General features: G+C 56.2%; 1 protein-coding gene across 6 annotated transcripts in view; it reads right to left on the minus strand.

The window, feature by feature from the left end:
* Positions 1-13,681, minus strand: part of TTC7A (tetratricopeptide repeat domain 7A) — a 121,654-nt gene that overhangs the window by 26,878 nt on the left and 81,095 nt on the right. For all 6 annotated transcript variants that reach the window (XM_030857743.3, XM_060309131.2, XM_060309130.2 and 3 more), the window contains one exon: positions 11,268-11,428. In XM_030857743.3, the coding sequence (XP_030713603.1) occupies positions 11,268-11,428 (161 nt within the window). The remainder of the gene's footprint in view (positions 1-11,267; positions 11,429-13,681) is intronic.

Consider the following 13,681-nt stretch of genomic DNA (forward strand, 5'->3'; position numbering starts at 1 on the left):
GGGTCAAGGCAGTGGCTGTTTACCCACACATACGGAAGTACTGCCATCTTTTTACCACGGGTACTGCCAGCCACACTGACGCGCACCAGCCTGCGGAGAACCTGGCCGAGCCACTGAGGCCCAAACAAGGCTGCGACTCCTGGTTCTCTGTGGGTGGTGAGCAGTGACGCCCTTCCGTTCACGGCACTGCTTTTGGGCAGACCCGAGTGTCAGGCCCTGAATCTGACTGCTGCCTGGCGGTGCTGCCGGCCCACCTGAGGGTGGCACACGGGCCCTCGCGGATCACAGAAGCCGAGTCCTGCGTTGGAGACAGGGTGCGCCCCCGTGACCGAGGCTGCAGCAGAGAGCAGGCCCCACACTGGGAGGCCAGGCCTCCAACTGGGGGCTTCTCCCTCTGACCTTCCCCCTCAGTCAGGGCCCTGGCCTCCCCTGCTTGCACTGAGTCCTGGGCCTCCAGCCTCACAAAGGACTTGGATGGCTTCACTCCATTCCTTTCTTCTCACACCTTGTTTTTCTCAGATTGTGACTTGTTGGCAGAGAATTAAAAGGGTGGAATTTGCCCCTTTTCGGTGGAGAGGGTTTGGGTTCTGGGCAAGTATTATTTTTCTTCCTCACTTTCCCTCAAAAATCCATGTCCCTCTCTGCCCCTGCTCACAGGGTTGTCCCCACCACCACATGGCATCTCCTCTCCTTTTTCATCCCTTCCCCCATGCTCAACTGTAAATCCCACCTCCCCCAGGAAGCCCTCCCAGATTCTCAGGATGCCCTGCACCCTCCTTAGAACATTTACTAACGAATCGCCCGGCAGGCCTACGAGGTCCAGAGGGCAGAAAGTGTGTTCCCCGCAGTGCAGACTGCACGGGCCTGGTGAGGAACGTGGTCTCAGTACTCCTGTGGGAGCTGCTGGGGACCCTGGTCTTGCCATCCCCACTCCCCTCTCCCGGACTCTCAAAAGGTCCGACACTCCACAAGTATTAGGAGCCTCTGCTTTAGGAACGTGAAATAGAAGACATAATTTCTGCCTTCAAGGTGACAATCAGTGCTAAAAATGACAAATTGCCCAGAGAATCCAGGGCTGTATTTTTGGATCAGACTCAGTGCAAGGAAAGAACAGATGAGGGGTCTTGCCGGGGCTGGTGTTTGATGAAGAGGAGGGTGGGGTGAGATACAGTTGGGAGCTGGGGGAGGGAAGAGAAGCATGGGGGAGGAGGAGGGCCTGCGGCTGGAACAGGTGTTGGTGCGAGTGAAAGCTCCTCCCCCTGGAGGGTCGGGTCACCCAGGCTTTGTCCACTCCAAGGCTGCACCTCCCCTGGGCAGACCAGCCCTGCAGCATTCCCCTGCTCCCAAATCCCGCCAGACAGGCCTCCTCTGCAGCTCGGCCCTCTCCGCCCCGTCCCTTCCCCCTACTGCTGCCTGCGCCCCTGAGAGCCAGCGGGAGTCCGTGGCAGACCTGGCCACACTGTGTGCCCGGAACAGAAGCGGCTGAATGCTGAGCTGGCATTACAGTGACTTCTACCAACGCAGACCCTGACATTCCATTAGCATGAGTGACCCAGAGCGGAATTTCTCAACCCAACCACATCCTTTCTGGGCTGGGGCAAGCACTCCGACAATCACACTCCGGTTGGATCCCTCACTCCCAGATCCTGGGAGCCTCCAGATTAGCTCCTGAGATTTCCTTGGCCTCGCAGTTCCGCGCTGCCAGAACCGTCCTCCTCAGCAAGGGGCCCTGCCCCGACTGTCCGTGCCACCTTCCATTCCATAAGCGGCTCCCTGCCGTGCAGGACAGGCTTTGTTTCACACTGTTGCCCCTGCTGGGGCTCACCCTTCCTCTCTGACATCTGGCCAACTCCTAACCAGATGTCACCCTCTGACCTTCTGTGCGTCCCCATGGGGGCTGCACCCCACCCCAACCCCCACGGCCTTTACGACATCATAGGGACTTAGTCATCCACACACAGCGGCCACGCCTCTAAGTCACCACTGAACTCTTTCCGCCTGGCAACGGGGATCAGCAAACAACCCCACTCCTTGCCACTCTTCTGAGACAACCAAACCACTGGTCTTGCTGGAGCACAGGTCTCCCTCTCTATCCCATCTGCCGGGACGGGTGGCCCAGTTCTTCACACAACGGTACGAGGAGGCTGGCAGTGCGCTAGGTGCCACTGTGGCTGCTGGGGTCCACACCAACAGGCCAAAGCCTCATCAGAGCACCGTGCTTCGTGGATGGGGCCGTGTGGAGGCCGCTGCAGTGAGGGCTGGGGAACAGAGGGGCAAGCCCGGGCTCCCTGCCCCCTGCAAACGGCCCAGCCCCTGGCATACCTGTTTTATATGCTGAATGAGTCTAAAATGTCATCGGAAGAAAGGATTCTGAGACTTAAAAAAACCCCACAATTTTAATCCAACGGTTCCAGTCCTCCTCCAAGAAGCGTGGCCACCCCTGCCCTTCTCTGAACGCTCAGGACAATCTTCAGTTAGCACTTAATTACTCTCTCTCATATATATATCTGTGTGTGTGTGTGTGTGTGTACACACACTTTTTTCTTTTTTGCCACATAGGTTTATGCTTTTAACAATGAAGATAAACTCATATCAAGCATTGAAAAATTCAAATACTCTAGAAACAGTCTGCAGCCAGTCCTGCTTATAGATGGCAAAACTACCATTTATCTCGTCCCGTGTCCTGCCGCATGTCCCCACCTGGATGACGACTGCCTGCAGGACAGGACCCTGCCTCCCTCTATGTCAGTGCCCTCCTTGCCTCCCCAGTGCCTGGCACAGAGCTGAGCACATGGTGTCCGCTTAGCTTAACACTATGAAAATGCGTGTTGTTACAACCCTCCAGCCACGCTCTGCGTCTCGCAACCCATGTTGAATCAGAGCCGGCTTGTGACAGCCCCACGTCCCGCTGCTGGCTCCTGGCTAGGAGGCAGGCGAGGAATCTGCTCACTGATGTCTCAGAACTGCAGAGAGGGCTGGACTCACGCAGCCCACAAGCAAAGTGCTGGCTGATTCCACTTTAAGCTGTCCAGAAGCAAAGTTTCCCGGGGCCTGGGGAGGAACAGGGAGTTCTGGACATGACATGAAAGCGTCTGGCTCCATGTGACTGGGGGTCTTCATCCCAGAGGACAGTCACCCAGGCAGAGCCAACAGCACAACTGAGGAGAGTCTCTGAGACAGGAAGGCTGGGGTATTGGAATCTTGCAGTCCTCCAACGACCTGACAAAAGCCATTCCGGAAGAGGAATGGCCACATTGCTGTCCTAACCCTGCACTGTAACGTCACTCGGTAGACAGACACTGGCCCAGGAGTGAGAAACCCGAGCCAAAGTCCCAGCTTTGCTGCTACCCAGCTGGGCATGTCACAGGTTCCAAACCTGTGAAATAGGAGTGGAGTCTCTTGCCCTGTCTGCCCCAGGGACTCCTGCAGGATGAACTGTGATGACCCAGAAGCAGCAGCTGAGAAACCTACAGCTGTACTAAGTCCTTAAGCACAGGCCTGCCCAAGGCTCAGGGAAGGGATTCCTTTAAAAATGCAGGCCTAGCAGACCCCCAAAAGCAGTGTCCAGGCCAGGTGTCTCTGAAGGCTCTCAGAAAACCCCAGAGCTTCATGGCCTGTTCAGCAAGGCAGGTGGCACCTTTGGCTCCAGGTGGTTCCTGGGACCAAAGATGGGCATGAGAAAGGAAGAGGATCAGAGGGGAGGGACAGAGCCACAGCCAACCCGGTCGGGGTGAACGAACCTCGGCCGTGGCCTTGTCTTGCAAGCACCTTCCTGTTTTTTAAGCTGCAGAATAAACACTGAGGTCTTTTAAGGCCGAACGCCTTTGCAGCGCCGCCATTGCATCTGAAGGCAGATGTGAAAGATGAGAGTTCTCTCTGGGGAAGGCGAAGGAGCAAGCGTCAGTGTAAACGCCATGCCCTCTGTCCCGCTGCAGGGGTGAGGCTGCTGGGCTGTGGGGAGAAGAGTCCCGGGTCCTGGCACTCTGCGCACTCCAAAGGCTGAGGCATGTGCACCCTGTTCCTAGCAAGGAGGCCCAGTGTAGCCGTGGGCCCACCCTCTAAGAGCGCACGCCCTCCCTCACGGACACTGGAGCCTTGGCAGCCCACGCCGGCCACCTTCCGAGTCACCTATATGGGTCAGCACCTGGGGCCAAAGACAGGTGCCCATCACACCTGAACAGAGCCAGCCCCTGCTGAACCGTGAACGATCTCAGCCCTGCAGTCAGTCAGTCAGTCTGTCTGCATCTGGGCCAGCCCTCCTCCAGTGGGGGAAGAGAGACACCAGCGAGGTCAGCGTCTCTGGGTGTCGCCACAGGTCACTGGCTTTGCCAAACTTCGTGAGAGCTCTGGCCAAGGGCTGATGATGGAGGTTCCCAGGGGAAAGCTCGGGTGGGCCTAGCACCCGCCGCCTCTCTCTCCTCCCAGGCCCTGCCTGGCTTGAACTCCTGGGCCGGGATCAGCCTGCTAATTATTTGTCAAAAGGATTAAGACTTGGAGCTATTCCCATTTGAGGCTAAGACAAATCATTTCTTTCCACTGCTGTGAAGAGGAACCATCTCAGGGTGGGCCTCCTCAGAACTGGGTGAGCATGAGCCTTTCCAAAACCTTTTTTTTTAAAAAAAAATTATTTTGTAAACGGGGGATATTTTTGTGACAGCAGCTCTGGCTAAGCCAGCACTGTCCTGGGGTCAGAGGTCATCTCGTCCATCCCCCTCACCCAGGGCCTCCACCCATCTTCCCCGGCGTTCCCTCCCTGCTGCTCACCCCAGCACCCCACTCTCGGTGGCAGGGGGATGCTGGCAGAGCAGAGCTGGCTGCAGGGAGGGACATGGGCTGTGTGGGAGGCACGCACAACGGGCCCACGTTTTTACTTCCATGTTCCTTGAAAGAAGTTCCCTATAAAATTTACTCAGCATGTGCAGTAAACACTTGAACACGATACCTGCTGTGTACCTGAGGGAAGCACCTCTGGCCCCTGACTCACTCCCCAGCAAACAGGAGGAGGTCGTGCTGAAACACGGCCTTTGGCATCAGGCAATGCAGGTACACCCAGGTCCCGCTGCTTCCTAGCAGGTGCCTTCACCTCTCTGAGCTCTACCGGATGTTGGTCAAATAGGGACGGTAACGGCACCACCAAGCAGGGCTGTTGGGAGGACTAAGGGCAACAGAAACTGTCAAGGCAGCCAGCCCCGGTGCACAGCCACCCCTCAAGAAAGGTCAGCCCTCATCCTGAGACCGCTCCATCATTACCGGTCTTTCCTACCAGACCCTACGCTCGGGGCAGAACCACGTCTTTCTTATCTCCGTCTCCCCAGTGCCTCACCTAATGTCACTCAACAAATCTTTGTTGGATAACAGAAGAAGAAAGCTGAGTCACAAGGACTCACGGAGGCCTGGAAAGCTGTGGGGTCCCCATGACCAGGAGCCAAAGCTGCAGAGCCTCCTGCAGAAGCTCTCTCCTCTGGTCCCACTGCCCCATGTGCGTTCCGGGGCCCTGGTTTCTGGCTCCTGGCCCTCTGTCGTGGAGGAGAGGGTGGCGGCAAGCATGGTGAATGCACAAAAGGGGTATTATCTCTTTAAAGGACGGTAATTAGTAATTCCAGCTGATGGCTGTGCTGCATTGTTTTAATGAAGAGTTCTATTTTTATAGAAAACACATAATTGAGTGGAAAAAGCAGGCTATTCTCTGAGTCAGGCGGCCACGCCTCTGGAAAGTCTAACTCCTCAGCCAGGAGGCCAGAGCCTGCATGCAGCGTGGGCTTCTACAGGAAGTGGGTCTTGTCCCGGAAAACGGGGCCCAAGTCTGATGACCCAAGTTCAAATCCCAGCTGCCCTTCTTGTAGCCATGTACCCTCTGGCCAGTCATTTCAACTTCTCAGAGCTTCAGTTTCTTGTCCGTAAAATGGGAATGATGGTATCACTACACCCTGGGGGCTGTTATGAGGAAACAATGCACATAAAAGGCCTAGCACTTCATAAACGGTTCAGTCCACGTATGACCTGTCATTACTACTTACCTAGCCCCTATTATGTACAGCTGCTCACTTAAGCCCTCTGTGCCTCTGTTTCCTCATCTGGAAAGTGGGAGTAACAACAGTTCCTACACCTCCCACAGCTGCTGAGGGGATGAGATGAGTTAATGCACGGAAAGTGCTTAGAGCAGTGCCTGGCACAGAGCAAGCACCGGGTGTGTGTTATTCTGTTATTATTGAAGCACTTGGGGTTCAAGCGTACCAGGGCTGTTCAGTCAATCAGCTGCCTCGGGTTCTAGTCCCTGCTTTGCCACTCATCAGCTTTCTGACCTTGAGAGACCCTCTGACTCTCCCGTTAGCGTCTTTACCTTTAGAGCAGGAGGGTTGTAAAGACCAAGTAAACAAATCAAACCAAAGCAACGACCAAACAGGGTTAAGGGGTATCAGAGTGCTCTGAGGGTTGTAAGCGCCAACATCCCCATGTGTTCCCTTCCCTCCTTCCAGAACAACGAACAAAACAACTCCTACGGTCTACCCGTCGGGGGGTCTAGTGGTGTGCTGGGTGTCCAGCTGTGGGTTCCCTACAGGGAGGAAGGGGAGGCAGAGGACAGGCCATAATCTCTGCCCCAAAGGTGCTTCCACACTCGGGGAAGCTCAAGAAACACATCCAAGGCCATTACGAAACGAAACAGAAGAAGAGAATCAGACACTCAGTTGAGTGGTTCAGCTCTGAGTACAGGAGCTTCAAGGCAAAGTGGAGCCCAAGGGGAGTCTCTGAGGATGGGCAGAATTTAGAAGCAAGGCGAGGTAAGGTACTCCTTGGGGCTGGACTGGCAGGGACAGGTCTGAAGGCCTGGAGGTGGGGCTCAGGGAGAAGGGGAGGGGCAGCCCGTATATGAGTAGGAACCAGCCGCTCCCTCGCCTCCAAGGGCTGTCATCACCTGGCTCTCACCCTGGCCAGGGAAGTGCTGAAGGACACAGGTCTCAGGCTCCTCTAAATGCCATGCCTCTGGGAGAGACTCCACCAGGGCAATTAACTGGCTAAGCTCACACACTTGCTCGTTGAGGATATTATTTTAAAGCTCTAACAGGAGGGACCTCCCTAAAAGGGAGAGGGCCGCAGTCAGGCCCGTCTTTATTACCTTCCCATAGACTAATCCCTAACTTGCAAGGGACACTTATGGCAGCTTTTCTTAGACCTAAAAAAACAGTAATTTTTCCTTGGCTCTGGAGGATGACACTGACTCATGTCCCCCAGCCTTTTAAGGTTCACACTGATCCTCTACCTCTTAATGAATTCATTCAATGTGATCCGCTGTTTAAAATCGACAGCCCATAAGCTTCCACATCCAGGAGTTAGCGCCTTGTTGCTTCAGAAGCTCTGGCCCACCCGCAGAACAGCCGCCTGCGCCCACGGCATCCCCGGCCTTATCTGTGCTGACCGATGGCTGACCCAGCTTCCCTCAGCTGCAGGTCACCTCCAGGTACCTCCAGGTGACTCTCCAAACACAAATTCTTGACCTTGAAAGATATGAGCACAAACCACACAGAGCCATTCCATAACCACCTTGGGGTGGAAGAACTTCCGGAAAGCACGTCCTCAGACGGAACAAAAGTTGGCTCCCAGCCAGGTATAAGACACCACGAAGCAAACACCTTGGTCTTGGTCTATAATCTCTGCCCAGTGAGCAGACCTGGGGACCTGCAGACCACCCACTGCAGAGGGGAGGCCAGCCCCACTTCATGGGCACGAATTCACCTCCTGAGCCCTCTCCCAGGGGCAGAAAGGCTGGGCCACTCTTGCTTGAAAGCCAAGGGCCCCAGGCCACGGTGCCTGCCACCAGAAAATGTTCATAGGCGTGAGGATCAGGGAGCAAAGAGCTCAAATGGCTTTAAAACAAAGAATTCCTTCTGGAGAAACCTGCAAATATATGTCTTCCTTCCTTTCCTTATTCTTCCCCAAACAAAGTGACCTAGATCATCTACCCTCCTAGTTGGAGGGTCAGCTGAAGACTCTCTGACCGCAGCGTCACGTGGAGTGAGGTTTCAGGAGGGCCCCAAAGAACCACCAGCAAAGGGAAACGCTGAATGTCAGACCAGCTTCGCCGATGAGGAACTGACCTTTGGGGAAGAGTGTGCCGGTGCCAGTGATTATGCCTGGTTTAACACTTCCCTCCACCACATGGCCTGCAAGTTTACCCCATGGCTCCTGTCCTCATCAGGGGATGTGGCAGCCAAAAATGTTTCATGAACCTGGCAAAGTGATAAACTATGTTTGTGCTAATACCTTTGATTCCAGCCCCCTCACTGGAGTGCTGGTATTTTAAGCGTCCCTTTGATCTACTCCAAGTCCCTAGTAAGAACCGTCCAATAAACACGCTGGGTTTAAGTCAGAGACATTAACAGAAGCCCCAGGACTCTGATCCCTTCTGCTCAGTGGAATGCACCACTAGAAATTTATCACATGCAACCTGAGAAAAAGGTGAGGCAGGCCAGGGAGAGATCAGAGGGGTAACCCTCGAGGCCAACTCGGCCTTGGCTGGATTCAGTCACGGTCTGGCCCCAGCTAATGCCTAGTTCTCAGCTCAAACATTTTCCAAAACAGCCCAGGTTTCCTGGGAGAGATGCTGTGACCGGTTCCATTTGCTTACAAGTGGTGAGCTCTGGCTTGTCAAGAGGGCCATACAGCTCCTGCTCTGGGGAGAGCTCCCTAGCGCTCCGACACCCCTCTCCCCAGGACCTTCCAAGGCCCCCAGGACCTGGGCTGGGCTGGCCAGAAACCCAAGAGGGGTGGGAGGGGAAGGGAAGGGCAAACCAATTTGCTCCTTTTCTGTCAGCCCAAGAGCCTGGGCTTTCAAAACCCGTCTGGCAGGCTGCCAGGTCTGGGGTGGGAGCAGTGACTGACAGGCTGGTTATTGGAAAGCTCCCATCATTAGTCCAGGAATGTTGTTTGGTTACTATGGCGACCTCCCCTACAAGCGGCCTGACTAAAGCACAAGGAATCTGTTACCTAAAACCAGCGCCCCACGGAGCCCATGGCTTCAGGGACCAAGCTTAGCAGTGGCCTGTTCCCCGTGACCCTCCCGGCTGAGCCTCCCAATCCCAGGACTGGAGAAGGGACCAGCAAAGGCATCTCCAAGCTTGCTGTGCGGATCTCTTGCATTCTGAGGCCTGGCCTGGCTTGGAACCCAGGTGCAAACAGGGAGCCTGCTGCCCCCTTGAGGCCCCCGGCAAACTGGCCAGCAACGGCCAGGCCAGCACATGTGTCCAGGGCTCCGTCGGAAGCCCTCAGGATTTCAGGAAGCTGCTCGGGTGTCTGGTTCCCACCGTGCCAGGTTCCCACTGTCCCCGCAGGCCCATCAGTCTCTGCCTCACCACGTTTCTGCCTTTTTAAACTCAAGCTCCATTAACTAAAGGTCATCCCACAGCTTGGAAATCAAGATTCTCTTTGCTTTGCTTTCTAATCCCCGAATTCAGGAAGATTTTCAAGAGTCAACTCCACGAAAGCTGGGTTTTTCTCCTGGAGTCTTGAGTCTGCCCCCCAGGAACGGCAACCTCCTGTGCAGCTAAGGAGCTTGAACACCGGCCCTCACGTGCAGGACGCCCTCCCCCCACTCCCGGCCCACTGAGGGCACCCGTCTCCCTCGGGTCCCAGGTCCCGGCCTTATACTGTGGACCATCTTCCAGACCCACCCCCACTGCTGTCCTTGAAACCAGTTGTAAATTGACTGTGAGATCTTTTCTTGTCTGAGTCTCACAATAGTCCTTGGAGGCGGGACAGATGTCAGTCTTTCAGCAGCTGAGAAGATGCAGGGGCAAGCTTCGGGAGGCACCACAGGTAAGTGACAGTCGGGGACTTGCTGTGGCTCCCACATGGGGACAAGCGCAAGAGGAAAGGGGTCTGTTCCACCCAGCAGCATCCCCCTGGGCCAGGCCTCCCAGACCCCTGACACCAGCCTGCCAGCCTCTCCTACACTAAGGCAGTCTCTGCAGAAAGGAAGAGCCTCTACAAGGTCTCAGCCACCTGGGCCCAGCGAGGCACTGGGTGGCAGACAGACCCAGACCAGGGGCCTTTAAGTGCCTGCAATACAGACCTTGCTGAGGACGCTGAGGTCAGGGCGAAGGAGGCTGACTTTTGTTTGGCTGCAGTGATATTTACTGGATCCGGGGTTTAATTAACTGCCGTGGCAATAGCGGAAGCCACACGCAGCTTGTTCCCCATGCAGGACGCAGCTGGAGAAGCAGGATGCACTTTCAGTTGAAGAGCAATGGCATTGTTCAGTGATCCCTGACCAGTAATGGACTCAGCGACCTTTCCTGCTAATCCAGGGGTCTCATCCATGGGGAAAAGTACGGACTTATTTGCGAAGAGCCACGGTCACACCCTAGGGTCACTCCACAGGGCTGCGTGGCAGGTGGATTTTCCACCCCCCACTCAACTCGTGCAGTCAGATGGGAGACGCGGGCACGGGAGGCTCCTGCACGGGGCTGGGGGCACCGAGGGGCCAGCATGTGGGCCCCCTTCCCTGGCTTCCACAGGACAGCTCTGCTCCCATCTGTTCAGTTTCCACCTGCATGCAAGATTTCACTCAGAAAAAGGACAGTGTCTGATGCCTGGCCCAGCCTCTTGTTTCTTCTGTGACACGCACTCTGACCCAGGGGCCGGGTGAGGCAACCCCTCCCCGCTCTAGGATTCTAACCCTCTCATCGTGACAGTTTCTGTTTCCACCGAAGCGTAACCGACAATAAACGCACACACACAGAGGCACACTCATACACGCGTATGTGCACACACATGGCTGGCAGCAGACCGTGCGTCAGACCCTGCCAGATAGGCGTGAGAATGGAGCTTGGAAAAAAGCCAGGTAACTGGTACTGGAAGAGGAGGACCTTTGTCCTTCGTGTATTTGTATAAAAGTAAAAAATAAACTTCTACACAGTAGGTCTTGCTGTATTATATTTGGGATTAGGTAACTAATCCCTTGTCCGCACAGGTTGTTTTATCTACGTGTAGTGTTCCCTAAGCGACCTGTCTTTTAAAGTGAACCGATTTCAGTTCTAATAATCTCTCAAATGCAGGGTGCAGACCAAGAGCCAGGGCTGTCTCCCGAATACAAACAACAGGCTATGTGGAGCTGTCCTCACACCACACAGCAGGTGTGTGCCCTCTGCTCACACCTGGCCAGAACAGAATGCCAGAGCCAGGCTCCGCCCCCACAGGTCCCCGCCCCACCCTGACGCTCAGTGTGTGCACTGACCAGCCCGCCAGCCCAGCAGTGTCCGTGGGGAACTCACTTGAAGTTCTCAGGATACTCCGTGATGGCCATGTTGATGACGTCCAGGGCATGCTGATAGTGTTTCTGGGCCGAGAAAAGGAGCGCCAGCAGGTGGAGGGCGTTGGCGTCATCCTTGCACACTTTCAGGGCCTCCTGCAGCTGCTCCATGGCGCTGGAGATCTGCCGGAGAAAGGCACCAGCTGAGCGACCTTCCCCAAGGCCCACACCTCACCCCGGACTCTGGGGCCAGGTGCCAGCCAACAAGGGTGCGGCAGACTCAATGAGACCCCAGGCACTGTGGGGCAGGCAGGGGCTCTGATGAGAAAACACGCCCCCAAATCACATGGCCAGGAGGGATCTGCTGTCCAAAGTCAGGCCCTGGAAGCTAGCGCTGTGCCCACGCAAGAGGGAAAAGAGGGGCAGGTTCACAGAGTACCACGAAGGATCGGCCGGGAAGCACCAACTAAACCTGAGGAGTGGGGCTGCGAGGAGAAGCCACCCGGACCACTGGCTACAGGACTCTTCTCCGAACCTATTCACGCAGTGCTGGGGGCTGACAGATAGATGCTGCCTCCTACTCAGAGGTTCACAGTGGCAAGAGCTTAGGCTCTGGGGTCAGATGGGGGCATGGATCCCAGCTCTGCCACTTCCTAGCTGGCGCCCAGGGCAGGGGACTTCGCCTGTCTGAGCTGCAGTCCTTACGCTGCAAAGTGAGGATAACGGTCATACCTATGACAGTGGCCGAGAGGGTGAGACGACGTAGGAAAAATGTCCTGCTGAGTACTGAACACGTTTGAAAATGTGAGTTTCCCTCTTCAAGCCCCCAGAGCCCAGGCAGCTAACGAACAGGTAAGACACTTTCTCTCAGTCCTGAGGGACGCGTTCTCTCAGGCGCTCAGGCCTGGCAGCTGTGTCAGCTCCTGTGACTCTATCCACACCAGGACCCCGTCCTCCCAGGAACCTCGGGAGCCCTTTTCAGGAAGTCTTGTTCTTCACCAAACCTCAGACCCCGGTCTCCAAGGCTCCTTGAGGGGCCTACAGGACACAGGTCAGCTGGGCCCTCTGGTCCCCGGCACCTGCCCGGTCTCCACCCAGCCTCTGCACAGGCTGCGGGCACTACTGCCAGGCCCAGAGTCCTCCCACGGGGACCTCCCTTTGTGGAAGGTCATGGAAAGTAAAGGAGGAAGCTAAGGTCAGTGTGGCTCCTGGCTTGGCCTGCCCATGCCTCCCCAGGGCTGCTCCTGCCCCGTTATTCTGGGCTGGGTGTCCAAATCCTCGGTCCTCACTATTTGAGCAGCCATGCATGCTCTGGGCAGGATGGGCCAGAGGAGCTCAGGGACCCAGGCAGCAGGACTAGCTTAGAGTTCGTTCAGGGACCTTCAACCCCGAGGTTACCAAGATCTGGGTCCCCAAGGACAATGGGTGCCAGGCTCCACTGGCCCGGCCCAGCCATCTCTCTGGGAGGACAGACGCCATTCATCAGAGGCGGCTGAATACTTAAAGATATTAAAAAATGCATCACCGAAGGTTTATCAGGAACTTGATTGGCAAGGAAAGCACCGGTTCTTTTACAGAGGGCTAAAAATAAACTGATGTCGGGTATCTTTGCGTCCACGCCCCTGGGAGCAGCAGAGCAGACCGATGTTTCTGGAGAGAGCAGCAGAGAGGGACAGGTGCCTCCTCCAGGACCTGGAAGTCAGGAGCCAGGGGCACAGTGGGAGTGGGGCTGGGAACACAGCTCCCTGAAGATGAGACCGGGGGCTAGAAGTTGACATCGACCAGTAAAACCAACCACCCGGCCGGTGGACAAGGCTCCAACTGCCCAGTCTCCAAACGGGACAGAGGGACAGGATACTTAGAGCCCCATGGGGTTGCTTCACTCGGTCAGGGTGGGCTCTGGAACAGCCACTGTGCTGGCCTGGCCAGTTCCCAGTTCCTGAGCTCAGGAGAGCTTCAGCGCCTCAGGTGTCAAATGGGGCCACCGGCGCCCTCCTCATCAGATGCAGGGCTCGCCCAGGCCAGTGGGGGTACGGCAGCACCCTCGTCAGCCAGGCTGCCTGTCACCTGACCACGAGCAGATGGGGGCTCTGTGGACTCCTCTCCAACAGTCTGCAGCCCAGCCCGGGTCCCTGCTGGCTCGTCTGCAGGTCCCGAGTGGCCCAGCGTCCACGCTCACTCGATCAAAGCTACCGAGAGGTCCTGCTTCACACAGAGCACCAGCCTGCGGGGCACATGTGAAAGCAGAGGCTCTGAGAGGCCTGGGCGACGGGAGCTCTCGCTCGTTTCTGAAAGGCAATGGCTGGGTGGGTTGCCCGGCCTCACTCCCTGGACAGCTTGGAGAAGGAAGGTGGGTCGGCCTGGAGAGCCATGTAGGTCGAAGGTGGTTGGCGGATAGCAGGTCCCCGTCAGGCCCCAGAGGCCGAGCCTGCCGGT

This window comes from Globicephala melas, chromosome 12 (genome assembly GCF_963455315.2).
Source record: "Globicephala melas chromosome 12, mGloMel1.2, whole genome shotgun sequence".
Classification (NCBI taxonomy): Eukaryota; Metazoa; Chordata; class Mammalia; order Artiodactyla; family Delphinidae; genus Globicephala; species Globicephala melas.